Source organism: Barbus barbus, assembly GCF_936440315.1.
Source record: "Barbus barbus genome assembly, chromosome: 35".
Lineage (NCBI taxonomy): Eukaryota > Metazoa > Chordata > Actinopteri > Cypriniformes > Cyprinidae > Barbus > Barbus barbus.
The window spans coordinates 19,146,252-19,169,939 of record NC_136763.1 but is presented as its reverse complement, the minus strand read 5'-3'; the positions used below and the strand labels follow the sequence as shown (position 1 = coordinate 19,169,939).

Sequence of the window (23,688 nt, the reverse complement as noted above, 5' to 3'; positions counted from 1 at the left end):
ACAGACAGACAGACAGACAGACAGACAGACAGACAGACAGACATAGATAGATAGATAGATAGATAGATAGATAGATAGATAGATAGATAGATAGACAGAGAGAGACAAACAGATAGATAGATAGATAGATAGACAGACAGACAGACAGACAGACAGACAGACAGACAGACAGATAGATAGATAGATAGATAGATAGATAGATAGATAGATAGATAGATAGATAGATAGATAGATAGACAGAGAGAGACAAACAGATAGACAGACAGACAGACAGACAGACAGACAGACAGACAGACAGACAGACAGACAGACAGACAGACAGACAGACAGACAGACAGACAGACAGACAGACAGACAGATAGATAGATAGACAGACAGACAGACAGACAGACAGACAGACAGACAGACAGACAGACAGACAGACAGACAGACAGACAGACAGACAGACAGACAGACAGATAGATAGATAGATAGATAGATAGATAGATAGATAGATAGATAGATAGATAGTTAGTTTATCTCATGGAGACATAAGAGCTAGCAGCTTCAGTTGAAGTGTCTCCTGCGTCCCGTGGCCAGTAGGGGGCAACAGATCACATTAGCATGCAGGAGTAGGGTAGGTCAATATGAGTGAACACTGGAGATTTCAGGGGGTGCAGATTACTTGAGAAATTTGACTATGAGGACTCAGCGAAACATAAGAGCAGAACTGCGCGCTTATTTCGTGCTTTTCAGAAGCGTGGAAATATCGAGGCCGTCGGAGAGAAACTAGAGGACGAGACACCGAGAACCAACAGAGACACTAGACAAAGAAGAGCTCAATTTCCATAAAAACACTCCATAACGGAGCAAACAAAGCACAACAACTGTTTTGACACTTACATTGCTGTATGATTATCGCCATATAAACAGGAGAGACTGGACCGAAACCGACTCTGCGTGGATCAGTTGTGAAAAACAAGCTGGAGTGGTTGAATTTGACTGATTTATTTGTGTGAAAATGGGGTGAGTTCACTGCTGTTTCTACAAATGTCAGAAAAGCGACGACGACTGGTTTTGAACAGCGCTTATAACCTCTTTTTGAGCATGTAGAGCTAACATTTACTAGTGTGTGACAGTTGTAGATTCAGTGTAACTTTAGTTTGGATCAGTATTTTTGGACGCCGTAAGTTTGGAAAAGGCACATTCCTGCCGTGTTTCAAAATCTACTGCGCTGTCTAACTAGACAGCATATTCAGCTGAAAATGACCAAAAATGCTCGTGCCTGCACTTTGCTAAATGCTGTCTACTAGTTAGGCGGCTCACTGTATTTTAATCTGTCTCTCAACTCTGATTATGGGGAGAATTTTTCAATATTCCCATCAAAATGATAGTTTTGTGTAGTCTTTGGTGGTTATTTTTGTAAAATATTGCATTATTAATGCTTTCTGTGATTAAATAGATGCATGTCATATTGTAAATGAACAGCTGTGCATTCATTCAGATTCAACTGTGGAACGCCACAATCACCTTTTACTCTGTTCAACATTCATGCTTGTTACTGAGAAGAATAACCTTCAAAGACTGAAACAGCTTATGCGTCACTTTCCATAAATAAGGTACAAAAAAAAAAATATATATATATTTATTTTTTAAAGGTTAGTCAAAGGAGGTGTTCAGAAAAAGTTGTACATATACTGCTGTAAGTGAACATGAAATTAATTTTTCTAGTGCTCTCAAACGATTAATCGCATCCAAAATAAAGTTTTTGTTTACGTAATATATGTGTGTGTACTGTGTATATATAAATACACACACATGCATGTATATATTTAAGAAAAATGTTACGTTTATATATTAGATATATTTATATATGACATAAATTATATAAATGTATTCAAAATATATGCTGTATGTGTGTGTATTTATATATACACAATACACACACGTATATTAGGCTATATAAACAAAAACGTTTATTTTGGAAGCGATTAATTGTTTGACGGCACTAAATTTGACCCTATCTTTTTATATGCATTTTGATGATTGGGAATAATTTGTATACGTTTCCATTTTCTCCTTTTTTTTTTTTGCCAGACTTCTCCAGAGTGCTAGACCCGTGACGTCATTTTGTTTTTATAATGGGGTTTTTCAACATGTAGCCTACATCACAATACGGAAAAAAATATATTTCACTACTTTTATTTTCTCTTCATTTGCTGCGCACTTTGAATTTTTTGCAATCCTGTTGCAAAAATGTGGTAAACTGTAGCAATAAACATTAAATAAATTCTAAAATTAAATACAAAAAATATGTATGCAATTTTAAAAAAACATCAAACTATGGCAGAATGGGTAACAGGGTTGCAAATTTAAATTAAGCTTTCACGTAGTAGGAGCTACTTTATTTGGGACAAAATATTGATTTTTCATTGATTGAAATGTATTTTTCTCATATAGAAAACATAATTTAGGTGAAGATTTGTGTGAAAATTGAAATTGTTTGCTTGTCTTTCCCAACATCTTGTAGTAAAAGTCTTATTTGACCTCATATTGCATTTAGATAAAGATGCTATGATATATAAAGAACTCATAGGTCATCTAGCCATGATTTTATGCATTCGTTTTGTGGAAGTTAACTGTTTAAACGCGCATGTTTGATGGTGCATGGTAGGCTGGCTTTGTTGACATGGATTCAAATCCTCTTCTGTGCAGGCTAGAAAAATGAACTGAGATGGGCCGATCTCAGATGGGCTCGAGTGGCACTCTGTAAATACATTTGGCGCTATTGGAGATTTCCTGGTAATTGGGTCAGAGATCACATAAATCAGATGTGAAATTTTAGAACCGCATGCTATTACCCAGCAAGTGACTTCTCCTTGAAAGAAAGACTTGTCTCTTTTCCGTTTTGTTTATCATGAGGTCTGCTGTTCCTACTCTCAGTATTTGCAGGATTTGATCGCGTCTTTCATCTTAGAGGCATAAAAAAATGCAGTGGGGTCTTGGGAACTATCCAGGAGGCTCAGTCTCTGAACGAATACATTGGCTGTGGTGGGAAATTACTGTAGTAGTTGGAGTGGAAACCTTTTTATATAGCTAATATACTGTGCAACAGAAGTGCTTGATAAACATTTTCTGCATGGAGCACCTTTTCTGGAGGTGTTCTGTCCTAGATAACCTTCCCAGAATGCCAGAGTGATTAAGCATTGCCAAAATGTCACTTTGGCCTCTGGAAGTTTAATTCAGGAAAGATTGATGGACCCAGATTTTGCTATGGAGCCACAACACCGATGACACAGGTGTGACCTTCAGCAGTGTGTGGACAGGGCTGATATGAATCTGGACTGATGCTAGAATTCAACAAGAGATTACTCACTGACTTGCCATTAGCATCAGACCATTACTTTCTGGCTGGCAGGGAGTGGATCAAGAGGGCACCGATGTACTAGAAATGATGCTTCACTTGAGAGCACTTAGAATCTAGTGATTTCAAAGGGATAGTTGACTTTCTTTTTTCAGCAGAACACAAAAAAGAGGATTTTTTGAGAAATGTCTCAGTGTATTGTTTATCCATACAATGAAAGTCAGTGGGTACAACATTGACCAACATTGACTTTCTCTTTTTTTTTTTTTTACACTGATTATGGTGCCCATTTTTGGCAACGGTGAGAACGCAACAAAATGGTATGATCAATAAAGGCTGGAATACTTTGTCTGTTCACATACTAGTGTGAACAAAGAAAAACTCACGTTGCTTGTTACAGTGAAGAGAGACACTACTGTTCAAAACTTTGGGTTCAGTAGGAATACAGGTGCATTAGTCAACTTTACATTTAATATGCTTTGATACAGCACTCCCCTTTCAGTAACGACCCTCTGTGACTTACCCTCTTTGTGGAGGGCGTCAATGATTGTCTTCTGGATCATTGCCAAGTCAGCAGTCTTCTCCATTATTGTGGTTTCAAAGAACAAGAGATACTCTGAATTTATACTGTAGGCATTAATTGAAACTCAAATGTAAATATTCTAGTATTTTGAGAAACTGATTTTTGACTTTCATGAGCTGTAAGCTCTAATCATCAAAATTAAAACAAAAAAACTTTTGAAATGTTATACTTTACATGTAATGAATCTAAAATATATGAACGTTTCACTTTTTGAAATAAGTTACAAGAAAAAAATAACTTTTTCACCATATTCTAATTTTCCGAGATGCACCTGTGTGTGTGTATATATATATATATATATATATATATGTTGTTTTAATGCACTGTATCACGTTGCATGCATGCACACTATTGTTCAAAAGTTTGGGGTCAGTAAGGTTTTTTATCTTAAAGAAATGGATATTCATTATAAATGCATTAAATTGATCAAAATTGACAGTAAAGACATTTATAATGCTACAAAAAAATATATTTTTTCAAATAAATGCTGTTCTTTTGAACTTTCTATTCATTAAGAAAAACAAATCACGAAGTCTACAAAAATATGAAGCAGCACAACTGTTTTCAACATTTATAATATTAAGAAATATTTCTTGAGCAGCAAATTTCTGAGACTTGAGTAATGATGCTAACAATTCAGCTTTGCATCACAGGAATAAATTACATTTTAAAATATATTCCAATAGAAAATAGTTATTTTAAATTGTAATAATATTTCACAATATTACTGATTTATTACAGTAATTTTGATCAAACAAATGCAGCCTTGGTGAGTATAAGTGACAAGTGAAAAATCTAAGTATTAACCAGTACCAAACTTTGTAATATTGGTGTAAATGTATTGCATTTATAATATTTTGTTTGATTAGGACATGGTTTAACAAAATTTTTTTTTGCTGCAGATGCATCTATTCATGTGCCTCGCTCGAGTCTCCTCGTTCTTCATGTTTGTTTGCTAGCAGCGTTGGAGGTTGAGTCATTCTCACAAGTCAGAAATATATCTTAGATTAATCCATCTGTAATCATCTCATGTTGATTTGGTGATAAGAGGATGTGTCAGATAGTCCAGGCCGGGCCTATCTCAGCCTGTTAGCATGGCCGTGCCCCTCCATAATCAGATCTGGCTCTGATGTCCCACACTTGACCTTGCATTAGGTGCTTCTCACTCCCGTCACAAGAGCTGCTGTTTCTCTGATCACTCCTCTGATATTATATTGACCTACCTCAACCCAAGAATAATGTGTCTGATGGAATCCTAATGGGGAATTAAATAATGCAGAGCATGTTATGAATATATATATATATATATATATATATATATATATATATATATATTATTATTTTTTTTTTCTTGGAAGGGAGCAGCCACTATTCAGCTTGAAGGCACACGTCTTCCAAATTGACCCGGCCACTAAACGAAATTGGATTCTGGCCAGCAAACACGCCATCACCGTCTCCTTCTTCTATGATGCCGGCAGGAGCGTGTATCGCATTATCAGCGTAGGGGGCACTAAGGTGAGAGACCTCGTCTACGGGTCGTCCAACTCAGTGTTGTTGATGCAGTTTTATTAATCAAAAGATGCTGCTGTTATTGTTATTAAAAGGTGGTATTTTTGTATTTTGCTCTAATAAAGGCGATTATCAACAGCACCATTACACCTAATATGACCTTCACGAAAACGTCACAGAAGTTTGGCCAGTGGGCGGACAGCAGGGCCAACACGGTGTATGGCCTTGGGTTTGCCACAGAGCTGCAGCTTCAGCAGGTAAATGCATGTTGCAGAACGGTTTTATTAAAGGAGTAGTCATTTACTCACCCTCATGTTGTTCCAAACTTCTATGAGTTTCTGTCTTCTGTTGTGCACAAAAGATGATGTTTTGAAGAATGTGGGTAGCCAAACAGTTGAAGGTAGCCATAGACTTCCATAGTATGGATGGAAGAAAACACTGTTAAGGTCAATGGCTACCGTCATCTGTTTGCTTACCCACATTCTTCTAAATATTTTCTTTTGTGTTCAGAAGAAGAAAGAAATTCGTACAGGTTTGGAACGATATGAGATTGAGTGTCCCTTCATGCTTGTGGGTTAAATAAATCAATATAAATTCTAAAAACAAACCAGAAAATGGATTGATATTTGAGTGTTTACACAGGACTTGACGCTTACGTTTTTCCCAAGGAGCACATGTGATCCCAAGTTGAAATATTTTTATACACACACACAAACACACACGTATATACATACATACATACATATACACTTACTGGCCCTATATACATATACACGTACACCTGTTCAATTGCTTGGTAACACAAATTGCTAATCAGCCAATCACATGGCAGCAACTCAATGCATTTAGGAATCTAGATATGGTGAAGACGACTTGCTGGAGTTCAAACCGAGCATCAGAATGGGGAAGAAAGGGGATTTAAGTGACTTTGAACGTGGAATGGTTGTTGGTGCCAGACGGGCTGATCTGAGTATTTCAAAAACTGCTGATCTTCTGGGATTTTCACTCACAACCATCTCTAGGGTTTACAGAGAATGGTCAGAAAAAGAGAAAATATCCAGTGAGCGGCAGTTGTGTGGACGAAAATGCCTTGTTGATGTCAGAAGTCAGAGGAGAATGGGCAGACTGGTTAGAGATGATAGAAAGGCAGCAGTAACTCAAATAACCACTCGTTACAACCAAGGTATGCAGAATACCATCTCTGAACGCACAACACGTCGAACCCTGAAGCAGATGGGCTACAACAGCAGAAAACCACACCGGGTGCCGCTCCTAAGAACAGGAAACGGAGGCTACAAATTCGCACAGGCTCACCAAAATTGGACAATAGAAGATTGGAAAAACGTTTCCTGGTCTGATGAGTCTCTATTTCTGCTGCGACATTCAGATGGTAGGGTCAGAATTTGGCGTAAAGAACATGAAACCCTGTCTCAACAGTTCAGGCTGGTGGTGGTGGTGTAATGGTGTGGGGGATATTTTCTTGGCACACTTTGGACCTTTAGTACCAATTGAGCATCGTTTAAATGCCACGGCCTACCTGAGTATTGTAGCTGACCATGTCCATCCCTTTATGACTACAGTGTACCTATCTTCTGATGGCTACTTCCAGCAGGATAATGCACCATGTCACAAAGCTCAAATCATCTCAGACTGGTTTCTTGAACATGACAATGAGTTCAATTTACTCAAATGGCCTCCACAGTCACCAGATCTCAATCCAATAGAGCACCTTTGGGATGTGGTGGAACGGGAGATTCGCATCATGGATGTGCAGCCGACAAATCTGCAGCAACTGCGTGATGCCATCATGTCAATATGGACCAAAATCTCTGAGGAATGTTTCCAACACCTTGTTGAGGCAAAAGGGGGTCCAACCCGGTACTAGCAAGGTGTACCTAATAAAGTGGCCAGTGAGTGTACATACATATACTGTACATAAACATATATTAACTTTCCTTCATCAAAAATGTTGATGAATGTTATAAACAGTATTGCTTTATTTTACATTTTAAAATTATAAAAATTTTTAGAATGTATTTTAACATTTAAGAATTTTATTTAAAATTTGCATTTATTTACTTTTACTTTTGTATGTTTTCATGAAGCTCAAGCAGTTGAGCAGTAATGCTAGCAATGCCAAGATCATGGGTTTGATTCCCAGCAAAATGACCTAGCTAGAACTGATACAAATTTACACCTTGGCTTTAATTCAGTGTACATTTCTTCAGATAAAGGCGTCTGCCAAATGCATAAATGTAAATGTAAATAACCTGAAAAGTTAAACCTTATATGAATCAAGCCAAACATCAAAATTGTAATATTGTAATTATAATTTGCATGCACAAATACACATTCCATTGGCTGCCCCCTGCTCCGGGTGTATGTTCACTACTGTGTGTGTACACTTGGATGGGCTAAATGCAGAGCACAAATTCTGAGTATGGGTCACCATACATGGCCACACACCACTTCCCTTTCCCTTAATTCAAGAGGTAATGTAAATGTATTAATTATGTCATGTTAAGTGATATTTTTAAAGAGGGTTCACTTCAAGTCATGGCTAACAATGACCTTTTTCCACATATTTATTGCCAATATATCATGGCCTTTTGTAACTAATTTGTTAAAAAGATTTGATGAAGTTACTAATATGAATTTTTTTCTCTGTAATTGTCTGTGCAGTTTTCGGAGCAGTTTAAAGAGTTTAAGGAGGCTGCACGGCTTGTCCGGGATAAATCACAGGAGAAGTTTGAGCTGTTGAGTCCTGGCCTAAACATCTCTTCTCCACAGGTAAACACAGTAACTCATATTTAACTCCAGCTAAACCTTTCGGACGTGTGACTGAAAGCAACACGCTAGCATAATGCAATGATCACAATTTAGACATTTAATAACTCCGCTAACTTTCTCAGCTGCTTCAGATTCAGATAACGTGCCAGAACATTTCATTCCATCACTATTAACGCACTAACAATAGCGCAGAGGATCGTCTGGCCTCTAGTGATATGATACCTAGCACATGGCACAATATATCAATTTTAAGACCAGTCCCACAAGAGAATTGTTTCACCATGTTTATTGTTTTTCTGAATTCTTAGGAAGTATGTGAGTCACAAAGCATGTCCTCACATGCCAGGAGGTGACACGGAGACACTGCTTGTAGCCTGTGTAGAGTTATGTAACTCCATGCGGTCACCCGGGGAATTCGAAAGTCTTGTTCATTTTACTTTACAGTTGGCTAACCTTTTTTATTCACCATTTGTGACACACTCATCCCTTAATTATCATGCTGGCCTGAGAATATACCAGAGTCTACTTACACATCAGATTAGGACATTAATTTATATAATGCGTGTTCTTTGATTAAACCGCTCATTCCGGTTTGACTTGTTTGCCATGAGCTGCACAGTAGATTTATTTAGTCAAAATATGTCCAGGTGATATTTCATCCCCATACCAAAAGAAATTAATTAGAAATTGTTACATTATATATTTATGATGATTTAAACAGAATAGAATTGAATTTATACAGTAAAAAATATATATATTACGGTAATGAGAATCACCAACGAGAATAATTGGGGTTTTGAAAAAAATAAAATAAAATAAATGCCCAGATAAAAATGAGAAAATATGCTTTATTGTCATGAAAAACCAAATGAAATAAAAAGTTATTTTTGCTTGGAGAGAAAAAATATTTTATATATATTTATAATGTTTTGTATTGTGACAGTCCCCGACCTCTTTCTCATTACAGCAAGCTAAAAAAACATATTATGCACTTGTTACAATAAATACTTATACTCAGGACTTTAAAGTCAAAAAATGTCCCCATTGAAACCCATTAAAACTGCAGTATTTGATCTCAGCACCATTAAGCATAATATCATGCATTCTTTGTTCATAGCTTTTGCTTATGTCAGCAAGGCCTTAAAATTAATAAAAGAAAAGAAATAGTGAATTGTACATTTGTGAATTCTATAAATGTTTGTGTTTTTTCCCCCCACTAAAACAACCACAGTGGCATTATGTTAACAAACCGGCATTTAAAGGGTTAAAATCCTGAAAATGAATAAATTATGGTAGGTTATGAGCAGAACTGATGTTGGTAAATTGATCTATGCCAGTGAAAATGGAAAAAATATTCATACAGTATATAATATTTTTTGACATGGAAATTTTTGTCATCTAAGAACCTTTGTGTAACTGTTTTTCACTTCATCTGGCAGATTTTTGCAGACAAATAAACATTGATATCTTGGTGCAGGGAATTCAGAAAAATAACACCAACCAATTGACTTATACCACCAACATTGTTACAAAACAAGGCTGGTTGAATATTGACAAACTTACCCATTAATAGTACGGCAAAATGCACAGTATTCTGTAGTGGTTTAATGGCCATGACAGGCTTTTCGTCCCATGAGCTCTTTGTGTTCATACGTGCCTCTCTAGAGTACATGAAACAGACCACTGACTGAGAGCTATTCATTATTTAATCAAACCTGAGATTTCAGAGTTCAAAACAGCAACGGTGTGTGCTGAATAATGCTGCCCTTATTAATTAATAAAGTGTTTTGGGGGTCTTTTTAGGGGTGATGGGGAAGAATGGAAGTATATAAATAAGTGAAACAGAGATGCACTTTGATCACTGAATCGATGTGTGTCTGCTTCTAAGAGCTTTCAGGCCGAATCCAGTATTCGGTTTATATATTTTAATAGCGAAACATCAGTGAACGTCTCTCGTATGCCAAAGAATGATTTTAGACTGTTCCTTTTGTCACAGTATTGACTCTTTTGCAAGAAAGTGTATGTACTTGCCTGTGCAACACTGATGTTTTTGGTCAAACTCTTTAAGTATGAGTGATAACAGTAATTAATGAATGCTTATATCTTCTTTCTTTTCATATCTCTTCTGTGGTGATGGGACTGTCTCTTTCTCAGCTGTCTCAGGTGAGCTGTCAAACTAGCATCTGCGTCTGTTTCCACATACAATGACACACCTGTGTCTCCTGTGCAGCTGACACCATTCACTATATTGTTACTGAAACCCCTCAGGAAGCCCTGGATATGAAACACTGTCATGCACGATGACATATTCCTGCTTTTGTCCCAGTTTGTACAGGAACCATTTTTCAAGACCTTTGTGGGATCAGAATTGAGAGTGTTGTGGCTTTTTGGGGCCATCTATATGCAAGTGTACTGATAAATTATCAACAAAATTAAAAAGACATATCTTTGACACATTTAAGGCAGTCTTTTTTCTTTCTTGGGAAAATAAATAAATATTTATTAAAAAATATATTGATGACAATCATCTTGAACTCAGGGCTGTATTCAGAATTCTGTCCAATCAAATGATGTCTAGAATTATAAAGGCCCACCCACTCAGGGTTTTTATTGTTTTTGTTAAATGAAATAAAATAGTAATATTAGAAGAAAAACTAAAACTTTGGCAACTAATATAAAATGTTAAAATATGAAAAGTAATAATACTAAAACTGAAATGAAAATAAAGCTAAATACGTTAAACAACAAAACTGTTAAAAATGATAAAAGGACATAACAATATTACAGAAACTTCAAATAAAATAGAAACAAATTTATAAATGTAAAAACCTATCAAATATATTTATAAACTATAAAATATAAGAAAATATAAAACATCGGAAAATATAAAAATAAAAGCTAGTTAAAAATATTAATAAATACTATAATAGTATAAAAATAATTATACTAAATATACACTGTTCCCACTAATACTTCCTCCATCTAACTTTTGGCTATTTAAAAAAATAAAATAAAATATTTCCGACTTGCTCTAACTTCCTGTTTTGATAAAATTAAAATAAAAACTGTAAATGTAAAATAAAAGCAAATTAAACATTTAAAAAAAAATACTGAACAAAATATAAATACTGTAATAGTATATAAATAATAACACTGTTCCCACTAATATCTCCTCCTGTTTCATTAAAATTACAAAAACTAGTATTAATAATTAAGACAGTATTTAAATAATAATATTAAAGTAGCAATACTCCCACTAATGTCTTGTGCACTAACAAGACTGATTTCATTTACATTTTTTATCTGAAAAATTAAATCATTAAAAATAAGAAAAAAGAGAAGCCATTCGTCATGTCCATCTTCCTGTTTCAGTAGCGCTCATCAAGCATGAGCACGATTGAGGTGGTTTAATTTGAGCTCTTTCTAATAGTGTTGCTAAAGTCCAGTATCATTTTTCTACAGTTTGACATGGGCTCACGATAAGAGAGGAGTATTCTGGACATCTGTAATGCCTCATTAAAAATTTAGAAATCTGCAAGATGCATTATTGAAGGAATGGAGCTGCCACTGACTATGTAGTGGAGATGTCGTGTCTCTGATTCCTCTTGCTCTTCTTTTAAATATATTAAACACACAGAAAGCTCCACCTCAAACTCCCTACGAACTGCTACAGAGAGGGCAAACAAGTCATCGGCCTGAGCGGTTGAATGAGAAATAGAATGTCTTCCTTTGGGGAACGCCGAGATTGAGATTTTATGAATTATACAAGCTTTTCTGAGAGCAAGTGTGTACTGCTGCACAGAAACACTGTACGTGTTTGAAACGCCAAGGCTGCGCTTGCTGTTATGCAGTTTAAGCAAAAGAGCCCAGTTCTTTCAGAAGTACTGTTCTGGTTTTCTCAAGTCTCCATGAACAGCAGGTTGAAATAAACTGATGTCCTTTCAAAATCTGAATCGAAGAACAACGCCTCATGCCCTGCACAGTCTCATGTGCAGACTGCTCTCATACTGTTGAACCATGGGATGGGATTTGAAAGCTCGCTGGGACTTTCTTTCACTGAATGTGGACATTTCATGTAAACACTATATCAGTGGTGGCATTTAAGAGGAGAGATTTAGTAAATTTTGGATCTTGTAAATATCTACTCATTTATGTTGCACTGATATACAAATTCTGTAAAAACTGGTTGTTATTTTTATGTTGTGGTTGAGTTAAATACCCTACCATTGATTGCATGGTAGTTTATTATTTACAGTGAGGGAAAAAAATGATTTGTTCCCTTGCTGATTTTGTACATTTACCCACTGACAAAGAAATGATCAGTCTATCATTTCAATGGTAGGTTTATTTGAACAGTGAGAGACAGAATAACAACAACAAAAATCCAGAAATACGCATTTCAAAAAAGTTATGAATTGATTACCATTTTAAAGAGATGTTTCTTGTAGTTGGCCACCAGGTTTGCACACATCTCAGGAGGGATTTTGTCCCACTCCTCTTTGCAGATCCTCTCCAAGTCATTAAGGTTTCGAGGCTGACGTTTGGCAACTCGAACCTTCAGCTCCCTCCAGAGATTTTCTATGGGGTTAAGGTCTGTAGACTGGCTAGGCCACTCCAGGACCTCAATGTGCTTCTTCTTGAGCCACTCCGTTGTTGCCTTGGCCGTGTGTTTTGGGTCATTGTCATGCTGGAATACCCATCCACGGATGGTGTTCTTGGGGTCATAGGCAGCATTCCTCCTCCTCCTTCAAACACGGCGAGTTGAGTTGATGCCAAAGAGCTGGATTTTGGTCTCATCTGACCACAACACTTTCACCCAGTTCTCCTCTGAATCATTGGCAAACTTCAGACAGGCCTGTACATGTGCTTTCTTGAGCAGGGAGACCTTGCGGGCGCTGCAGGATTTCAGTCCTTCACGGCGTAGTGTGTTACCAATTGTTTTTTTGGTGATTATGGTCCCAGCTGCCTTGAGATCATTGACAAGATCCTCCTGTGTAGTTCTGGGCTGATTCCTCACCGTTCTCATGATCATTGAAGCTCCACGAGGTGATAATCTTGCATGGAGCCCCAGACTGAGGGAGATTGACAGCTATTTTGTGTTTCTTCCATTTGCGAATAATCGCACCAACTGTTGTCACCTTCTCTCCAAGCTGCTTGGCGATGGTCTTGTAGCTCATTCCAGCCTTGTGTAGGTCTACAATCTTGTCCCTGACATCCGTGGACAGCTCTTTGGTCTTGGCCATGGTGGAGAGTTTGGAATCTGATTGATTGATTGCTTCTGTGGACAGGTTGTCTTTTATACAAGTAACAAACTGAGATTAGGAGCACTCTCTTTAAAGCTGGGCTCACACTGAGCAATTTTTGAAAAGTCCTTTAGGATTGTCAGACTGTACGAACATGATGATCATGTCACACTATGGGATCTCAGTTGTCATTAATGTCAGACTGTACGACAGTTAAGACGAGTTAAAAACGGGTGCGTGCAAGAAAACTTTTTTTTTTTTACATTAGTTTTGCATTATCAACCCACACACGTCCAGTGACTGCGAACTGCATTGCACGCGGGACCAAAATGTTGGCTATCATGAAAAGTATATGAACGGCAGCAATACATTTAATTTAAGAAGAGTAGTGTATGCAGCTCTATACACCCACATGAAAACAGCGGTGCAACCAGTGTTTATATAGGAAAGGCAACATTTCAGATGAATTCCGTGAGCAGAGGACGGGAGCGCCGGAGTTTATGGCTGATAGAATAATTCTCTAGCATTAATTCTGCTCATAGCTTGTCTTGAAAAACGGAGACAGTTTGACATTCATGGTAGGGGTAGTCACACTGCAGGACTGTGCGCCAAATCTTCTGACACTGCCAGAATTTAGTTGGAGGTGAAATTTGATCGCAACAGCCATTGATTGGCTGTTGGTGAACATGTCAAACCAGGATTATAGGAATCTTTTCAAAATTTGTCTCAGACGACCAAATCGTGGCCAAAATCGCACAGTGTGAGCCGGGCTTAAGAGAGTGCTCTTAATCTCAGCTCGTTACCTGTATAAAAGACACCTGGGAGCCAGAAATCTTGCTGATTGATAGAGGATCAAATACTTATTTGACTCATTAAAATGCAAATCAATTTATAACTTTTTTGGAATGCGTTTTTCTGAACTTTTTTGTTGTTCTGTCTCTCACTGTTCAAATAAACCTACCATTAAAATTATAGACTGATCATTTCTTTGTCAGTGCGCAAACGTACAAAATCAGCAGGGGATCAAACCGTTTCTTCCCTCACTGTATAGTTTATTGAATGTTATTGAAAAAAAGTCTCTTATACTCACCAAGGTTGCATTTATTGAATCTAAAATGCAGTAAAAATTGTAATTTAATGAAATATTATTCCAATAAAAACAGTGTCACGTGATTAATTATTATAGGTGCCCAGTTATTAGTAATGGTTATTATGATTATTAAAAACAAATTTTGCTGCTAAATATTTTGTGGAAACTTTTTTTTTTTTCAGGATTCTTTGATGAATATATAGTTAAAAAGAAGAGCTTTTATTTGAAATAGAATCCTTTGTAAATATTTTTGTTGTCACTTTTGATCAATTGAATGCATATTTACTCTCTATTCTATGCATTAAACACACACACCCCCCTAATATATGAATAAAATTATATCATGGTTTCTGCATAAAACTTATCCAGCACAACTGTTTTTAATATTGATAATAATAAATGTTTAAAAATTTTTTTTAGCAGCACATCAGCAATGCATATTAGAATGATTTCTGCAGGATCATGTGACACTGAAGGCTGGAGTAATGATGCTGAAAATCCAGCTTTGCATCACAGGAATAAATTTCATTCTAAAATATATTACAATAGAAAACCTATATTTTAAATTTTAATAATATTTCACAATATTAGTGTTTTTACTGAATTTTTGAGCACACAAATGCAGCCTTGGTGTTCATTAAAAACAAAAAACTTGAAACTTAAAAATGGTAATATTATCTATCAGGTGCTGTGTGAGGACCGTCAGTCTCCTCCATTGCTTGGTGTCAATGGCTCCAGTGAGGACAAGTTGTTTCGCAGCAAGAGTGCTGATATGGAGGAATCCACAGAGAAGGAACAGATGAGGAAGATGCTTTCTGAAGGGTAAAACATTCAGATCTCCACGATACCCATCAAATCTCACATTTTCTTTTATGATATTTCAGTCTTCTGTTCGTGATATCTAATATAAAACATTATTTGGAGACAAACTATTTAAAAGTAATTATTTGATGTATTTTGTCATTTAAATGAACCACACTGGCTCAGTCAGATGCACGTGAATCTAATCAATCCGCCTGACGGACTTTTCCTCCTCAGTAGTTTGGCAGTGAGTTTAACGTCAAAAGTTTTCCAGATTCAAGCATGATGTACTTCACCATACAAACACAACATTGAATACGCTGGTGCTGAAAACATCACAAAGCCACAGTGTTCAGGAAATAAATAAAATTAGATTAAAGAAGCTGTTAAAACATGCTTTAAATCTGAAATCTGGCAAGGGACATCAGTAAACTTTTGCATGCAGCCTGTTTCTGATTTTCTAGTTATAAAATATGAAGGTAGCACAAAAGGAACTCAAGTCATATGTGCAGCATTTACCATCTGCTGCCGTTTGATGAAATTTGTCTTTACCGGAGTATAATTGTAACCCAGATGTTGGTTTGTTCACAGGTCGATATGTGAGAGAAACTCAGAGGCCGAGCTGTTTTGTCTCCGGGACAGCAACGCTAAGCTGGTGGCCGCTCTTCATGAAGCTAACAGCAGCATTGATCAATGGAAAAAACAATTAGCCGAGTATCAGGAGGAAACGGATCGCCTTCGAGAGCAGGTGAGGAACTTGACAAAACACTACACTCTTAAAAATAAGCCTGTGGTTCATTTTCACAGAGATGCTGTAGAAGAAGCATTTTAGGGAGCTTGTCAATGAACAGTTATTAAAAGAACCGTTTTTTTTCGTAATGTGAAGAATCTGAAGAACCTTTAATAATCTAGAAACATATTTTTCCTCTGTAAAGAATCTTTTGTACAATGGAAAGGTTGCATGGATGTTGGCAGACACTTTAAAGAATTAAAATGAAACTTTAAAGAATCTTTATTTTTAGGAGTGCGGGCAAAACCACTGTTTTTGTTTTTCTCATGCACTGCAGAGATTTTCTAACTTTTTTTTTCAGAAAGCATTCAAAAAACACATCTAAGTGTTTATTTTATTATGCTTTATCTAGTAGATTTCAATTACAGTACTTAACTTTGAATGACGATTTCTCCAATTTTTTATTTTTTTATTTTTTTTAAATCCGAAATCTCCACTTCGTTAGCACTTACATACAGCAAATGTTAGTTTTATTTCTATTTAGATTCTAAAAGTGTTTACAGAGTGGGGTGGGGGTGTATTTACATATTTATTAGGGCTGGGTGATATTGCCAAAAAATCATATCTCAGTATTTTTTGCCTGAATTGTGATATACAGTGTATATCTTGGTATTTTAAAATCCTGCCCAAAGTTGTCCAAGAAACAATGTACTTATAAAAGGTCATGTAAACAAATAAAGTGAATATGACCATATAGGCTATGCTAGATATTATGTGCAAAAAAGAATTAAAATCACATTGTAGCATTGTAACACTACAATCTAAAACAAAATAATGCTTTTTAAAAGTTAAACTCAGTAAACTAAGAATGAAAAAAAACAAAAACAAATAAATTGTATTAGGCTGCTTTGATTACCCCCATCACAGTCACTTTATAGTTAGTGCTATCATATAAATACACTTACTTATTATAGGTTTAAACATCTACATATGGCACATTATTGTCCAACAACAAATATTTTAGCAGATTATATATTTTAGTCATAATTATTGCACTCCTATTCTATTGGCATGCATGTTCAAAAATATATCCATGACTTTCTGACATTTACAGAAAATACCTGTGAAATATAAATGATGCACTGAGGAAAACAGCACATCTCAAATGCATTAAACAGTGCATGTGACGTGTCTGTCAGAGCATCTGATGGGGCAACCGCTTTAAACTACACGTGTTAACTACATCTTACAAGTTATTTTAAAGCCCTTAATATAATTCATGTCTTATGTTTAGAACAAATTGGATTATGCACTTGCCCCGCAGCAGTTCCCTCTGTGTCTGCCACTATTGTTCAGATGTGCTCGTATCAAACTGCAGGATATCACCCTCAGTCAAAACCTTTAACTCTAATATTTTCGCAAAATAAAACAAGAATTTTTAACTTGGGTTTATCCAATGTTTTTTTTGTTCTGGAAATGTATTCAAATTACTGCATATTTAATCAGATAATCCCTTATTTGCATATTTAAACATAATTTCAGAAAAATAATGCAAAACCATTTGTATTACAAATTACGGCTTTTTTGAGGTCCACATCTACATTGAGACGTTCTCATGTGTTAACAATTTGTTTTAGCAGTTGCTCAGGCAAACTGAATATTTTCCCTTCGGCACTCTTCAGTATTTTTACATAATCACACATAAAGGATTCCACAAGGCTTTGAAGGTGTACTGAAGCAAATATCAAGCAGGTGACGTATGTAGTTCAGGTCTTCTGAGAGCGTGCGGAGGGATATTTATAGGAAAAGACAATACGCCTTCATTGTCCCGAACAGAGGGAAGACAAATGACCGTGGGGAAAATGAGACCGCTAAGTTTCTTCCTCACACAAACTGAAAAAATAGTGACAGCGCTAAAAGCTCCAGTGCAGTGATGGCCTGCTTTACTTTTCCATGACGCAGTGTTACCTGTAAATTGTAATATCTGAAGATGTGATGCTAAATCACGGAAACAATGAGTAAAAGCATAGAATACAGGATCATGTGATATTTTATTTAGTTTCTACAGCATTTTATTTTTTATCTTTATTTTAATTAATTAATTTCTGTTTTGATATTTATAATGAAAAAATTCAGATTCTGAGTTATTCATGTGAAGTCCTTTGCACAGATGGTATTTTCTAAGTAAACCTTATTGAGTAGTTTGGCCTAATGTTTTATTATTGTTTCTTAGGGGAAAAAAGCAATTTTGTTCAAAGATTAATATTTGTACAACTTTTATGTCCATTAAATCAACATTGTGTTGTGCAACCAGCATGCAGAAAAAAGTATAAAACAGGAAATGATATCATGAGTGTGTGTCAAGGTCAGTAATTCTCCTAAAAGATCAAATAATTTGACCATTTTATGAAAAAAACAAAGTTAGTTCAAGTTGTTAAATGTTATGTGGTGTGACTCCCCAAAAACCTACTGATATTAGGAATTAACATTTCATAATACTAATCTAATGATATTTATGAATGAATATTTCATGATATGCTTGAATTAATATTCCATGATAACCTAAACTAATGATATTTATTATTTAATATTTTGTAATATATTTTACTAATGATATGTTTGAAATACTATTTCATAATATTAAACTAATTATATATTTATGATTTAATATTTTGTCATATTAAACTAGTGATATGTATGAAATACTGTCGTAATATTAAACAAATTATATATATTAAACTAATGATTTTTGCCATATTTAAGAATGAATATTTCTTCATATTTAACAAATGATTTAGAAAGTAATATTTAATCATATTCAACTAATTATATTTATGAAATAATATTTTGTGATATTTGTTAAAAAAATGTTTTACTTTATGCTTATGAACCAACACGAAGAGAACATTTCTAAGAACTTGGCACATGTTTTTAAAGTAGGTGTTTTAGGTATTCCCATGTTACAGTCGTGCTGATGGTTCGGCCTGAGACTGAGTTTGATGACAGTCTTGTAATAGCTGTGTTCTGTTGGTTTGATGTTTCAGGTTGCAGAGCTGGAGGCTCAGAGCGGGGTTTCTGTCTCCAGCGAGGAGCTCACACAGACTGTGGCGGAGATGGAGGCTCTTATCAGAGCAAAAGATGAGGTAAAGATTGCTTAATGTAGTAACAGTGCTAACTGACACCGCAAAAGACTTGAGAGCATGTCTACGCTGGATGCTTATAGTGTGTTGTTGAGGCCATAGATCGATCCTATTATAATGCCCACACTGTAAGCTGTATTATCTATGTCTATTAAATATAAAATAATTTATTTACAAACAGAATCATCTATGGGCATTACTCGTACATTTAAATACAGTGGCACCCTGTGAAGGCACGTGTGGCTTCTAGCTATATGTGTGTGAGTGTGTCTGTCCAACCAAAATTTAGCAGGATGTTTCCCCCCAAATTTTTGTGGCCTAAACTTCTAAAATTCCTGAATTTTATATGGCCTTTCTCATGATATTTGCATTTTTCATGTTGAGTTGCTTCCACTAATAATCATGATGTATTTATGCAATTAGTGTTAGTGACACTAAGAGTGCAATTACCTTTTGTGCATAATTTCTACAAGTACTTCTGTGCATATTTACTGAAATTGTGATCCTGGTCCAAGGCAATGTATAAAACTGCACTCATAAAAATCTGAGATACAGAATTGCTTAATATCAATGAAATAGTATGTAATCAGTGACACTGGTTATATACTAGCCTGTACATTTGAAATGTTTCAAAATCATTCTTTTGTATTTCAGCCCATTTAAAGTCAGTTTTATACCATTTTGAAAGTAGAAGTACTTTTATATTTCACTTGTAAGATGAGTAATTTGGTACAGAATATTCTTTATTTACAGTAAAAATGGTTATTACAGGAAATAAGTATTCTACGAGGCAAAAAAACAGATGTAAATGAGCTGGAGAACGAATGGGAAGAAGCCTGTCAAAGGATACAGGTAGATTCCTTTAACTTTACTCCGTCTGGTCTAGTTATAGTTTTTTTGATTTAGTTTTCAGTTTTACCTTTAATTTTTGTTACCTTTTTTGAATCTTTATTTCAGTTTTAGTAATTTAAAAAAAATTACATTTTATTTGTATATATAATTTATTCATGTTGTTTTGTTTTATAGTTAACATTTATTCAAAGTAAGGAAAATGCTTTTTTATGGCCTTTTTTCATTATACTATGTTCATGACCTTTAATTCTATAATACTGCTGCTTTAACATCATTGTATATTTGTGTCCTCTTGCTTGGTTTTGTTGTTTTTTGCTTTAGTTTTGGTCTTTGTTTTGCCATATGATTATCTCCTGTTTCTGGTAAAGCAAACTTGAGGTCTTGAAAGCCTAAAATAATTAAAAAAGGATTTATTTTTCGTGACTTAAGATGACTTTGTCTTGGCATTAGGATCTGGAAGTGAAGAACTCTGAGTTGGAGAAACGAGTGCGAACAGCAGAGGGTGCTTTAGCTTCGTCCCAGGATGCCCGGAGTAGGACAGATAGTGCGGTGCAGAAGGTCATCGAAACCTTAGACGTCAAGATCTACGAATTGAGCGACCTGCGACAGAACCTAGCCAAGCTCCTGGAGAAATGACCACTGCGGCCAGACAAACGTTCAATGTCAAAACCGCCATTATGAGGTAGATGAGATCTCTGGAATCTTCCCTTGCTGCACAACTCAACGGTTCCTCGTGGTACAAGGCAGGTAGTAATAACTAGAGAACTGATAACTAGCATGACAGTAACTGAATTTAGGACCCATTCATTCCACATTTGCTTCCTGAGAGCCATGGGTGTAACTTACCGGATGTTTCTCGCACACAGAACCGGGCCTGTTTGCTTGAAACAGTGTCAAGGAAAATCATAAACAGACTAGAACTTCCTTTAGACCCGTTTATTGGTACTAGATATCAATATAGTTGAAATTGTTAAGATCTGTGATTTGGTTGTGACTAGTTTTCTAATTAGAAAAGGCTTTGAACAGACGGTTCTGTAGATATAAGCTACTGTTCAATGTATGTATCAGTATTATTGTTAGATACATGACTAGAACCGCAGAATGAAAATCTCACTCTTTATGGACACCAACATGTCTCTGTTAGGACGTTAAGCGATTTATTGGCTTACAGTTTCTCATAAGTTTGCTTAATGTAGGGCTCTGCAACTGATAACTAGAGAAACAGGGAAATCGAAGCACACAGCACTAACTAACGTGAATGGTTAACTTGATCTTTTTCATGAATTAATTTATTCATTATTTTAACTGGTCTGGTGCAGTCTTAATATGTAGGTAGCTATACAACTAATGCAGTTCTGCAAGGATCAACTGTTTCGGAGAGTACTTCAATTTAATTTTCACTGTCAGATACTTCTAAATGCAACAACACTTCAGACTTTTTATAAAACACTATCATTTGCAATACCTCAGCATGCATCGTTATACCAAGCGTTATAGTATATAGTTCTTCTTTTTAAAAAACATCACTTTAACTATTGCTTTCCTTATACCTTGCTTGGACGTTTGCCCTGTAACCTCAAAGACATTTGCACATATGCTATTTTTCTATTGTGTGCCTGTTGTTGCCTGTGGTTTTATATGAATTCCCAATAAAAGTATTTGCTTCATGTGTATATGTCCTTTAATATAACCTTTCTTTCACAACCGTAAAACCCCTTAAGATAGCTTTTATGATGCTTGGATAGTTGTTACATATTAGGTTAAGTTACATCACATGGAGTGCAAATTAATGAAGCAATAAATTGCTTGCTCTGATTGCGTTAACCATGTGTTTTGGTGTAATATTTAATTATGATAATTATGGTGCATTTTGAAGAAGAAAAAAGGGATCCAAAGTAGCCTTTTTTGAATCGTAATTATTTAGAAGCAAGAAATATGTATTAAATATAATTGACAATGTTTATGAGAAATAAATCCAGTGTTTTAATTGTTTAGCGAAGCTGATATAATTTCAGTCAGTTATAATAATAATATTACTTTGTTTAATAATAATTTGTTAAAATTGAGGTCTATTAACTCAAAACGAACAGTCATGTTCAAAATATTTGAATATCATTGCATTAAAACAAAATATTGAATAATAGTGGCGTTTGCAAACAAATAACTAGCAACTAATATACCTAGTAATACATGATAAACATATGCATAGCCTAGTTGTATATTTAAAAGTCATGTGATATTTGTTATAACTACTTTTTGGGAAAACTATAAATGATTCAATACCGCCATCTACTGAACAGTGAAAGCTCTCTTCTAAATCTAATTTCTTCTCACTTAAGAGCAGAAAGGGAACTGAATATTTTAAAGAAACTGTTTGATGCTATAACAAGTTATTATTGAATTTAAGTAAAACGAAGTTCCTAGTAATTGACAAATCGTTAATCATGCGACAGTTAGGATTAAAGTAATTGCTCTTGACTTCTGCGTTGGAAATAACATGTAAACACAAAATGTCGAAATCATTTCCAGTATTCTATAAAACTGAAAATATATGGAATCAGAATTGATCATGTATTTTGTATCGTTCTCTCATAGAACCACAGGCCCACATTAACTATTGTGTGGAAGTTTGGGAAACGCTTACAAATACCAATTTATGCTACAAAAGAGAGCTGTAAGGATTGAAAATCAGCCCTGGCTTTTGGTGCTGTCTCTGTTTTACAACGTCATCAAAGTGATAGGCCCTACTGTACTATATAGTGAGGTCTGAACAGGGTTTCTGTTGATGAAATGAGTGTTAGACTGTAGGCTACAAACTGTTTTCTATCCCCTCACCCTAAACCAGGGACGGACTGGGAGTAAAAAACGGCCCTGGATTTTCTCCCAAATAGCCCCACCATAACTACAAACAGCCACTATTATCTCACAATATTACAACAATCCTGTCTCATTTATGGCAAATAACATCACAAAACCCATGGTGACCCTGCTGAAAAAAACTATGGAAACCATCACAGAAATTCTAATGATTTCCACTACACTACAACCGTCAAACTTTTAACCATTAAGTAATGTTTCCTAGTGTGTTTTGGGATGCATTACATTAGGATTTAGTGTTTTTAAAGCCACCAGCAGAGACCAACAGGCACATTACAGTTTCCATTAAAACCAATAACATTTTCATTATAACCAGTAAAACCATTACAAATTATGGTTTCTATTTTTATTTTTCAGCAGGGGATTGAAATAAATGTATTAGACTATCGTATGAACTAAAATTCTTGAAATCTACATAAAAAAAGCACGCAAAATGTATAATATGACAATGATAAACATAAACCTAGAATCGCTGCTGTCTCTTTATGAATGAATTGCCAGACAATGCGATAAATAACAGTGAAGGTTTGGACTAGGGGTGTCCTAGGATTTTACTATAGTGCTCATAGGCTACAACTGTTCGCTTTGTTTTTTTTTTTTTAGCTTCTTCCAACCGCCTTTATCTTCACGTTTTTTTGCTTGCCATCATGAGCCCACTTCGTGTTAGTTTCGGTTTCTTATAAACAAAAATAGATTGCATTAGCGCCCCCTTTTGTCGGCCGTCAATGTC

The 23,688-nt window shown here is 35.5% G+C and overlaps 1 protein-coding gene across 4 annotated transcripts; it reads left to right on the top strand.

Moving 5' to 3' along the window:
• Nucleotides 1-600: 600 nt before the first annotated feature.
• homer3b (homer scaffold protein 3b) lies at nucleotides 601-21,753 on the top strand. 4 transcript variants are annotated; one of them, XM_079393386.1, is made up of 9 exons: nucleotides 601-1,005; nucleotides 5,285-5,441; nucleotides 5,561-5,692; nucleotides 8,118-8,225; nucleotides 15,244-15,380; nucleotides 15,951-16,107; nucleotides 19,134-19,232; nucleotides 20,001-20,081; nucleotides 20,532-21,753. In XM_079393386.1, exons 1-9 carry the CDS (start codon nucleotides 1,001-1,003, stop codon nucleotides 20,715-20,717), a joined length of 1,062 nt encoding a protein of 353 aa, XP_079249512.1. In that variant the 5' UTR covers nucleotides 601-1,000; the 3' UTR covers nucleotides 20,718-21,753. The 4 variants fall into 4 exon arrangements, with proteins under 4 accessions (XP_079249512.1, XP_079249511.1, XP_079249513.1 ...); XM_079393385.1 differs by having other exon boundaries at nucleotides 8,118-8,234; XM_079393387.1 differs by having other exon boundaries at nucleotides 608-1,005; nucleotides 5,292-5,441; nucleotides 8,118-8,234.
• The last annotated feature ends 1,935 nt before the right edge of the window (nucleotides 21,754-23,688 follow it).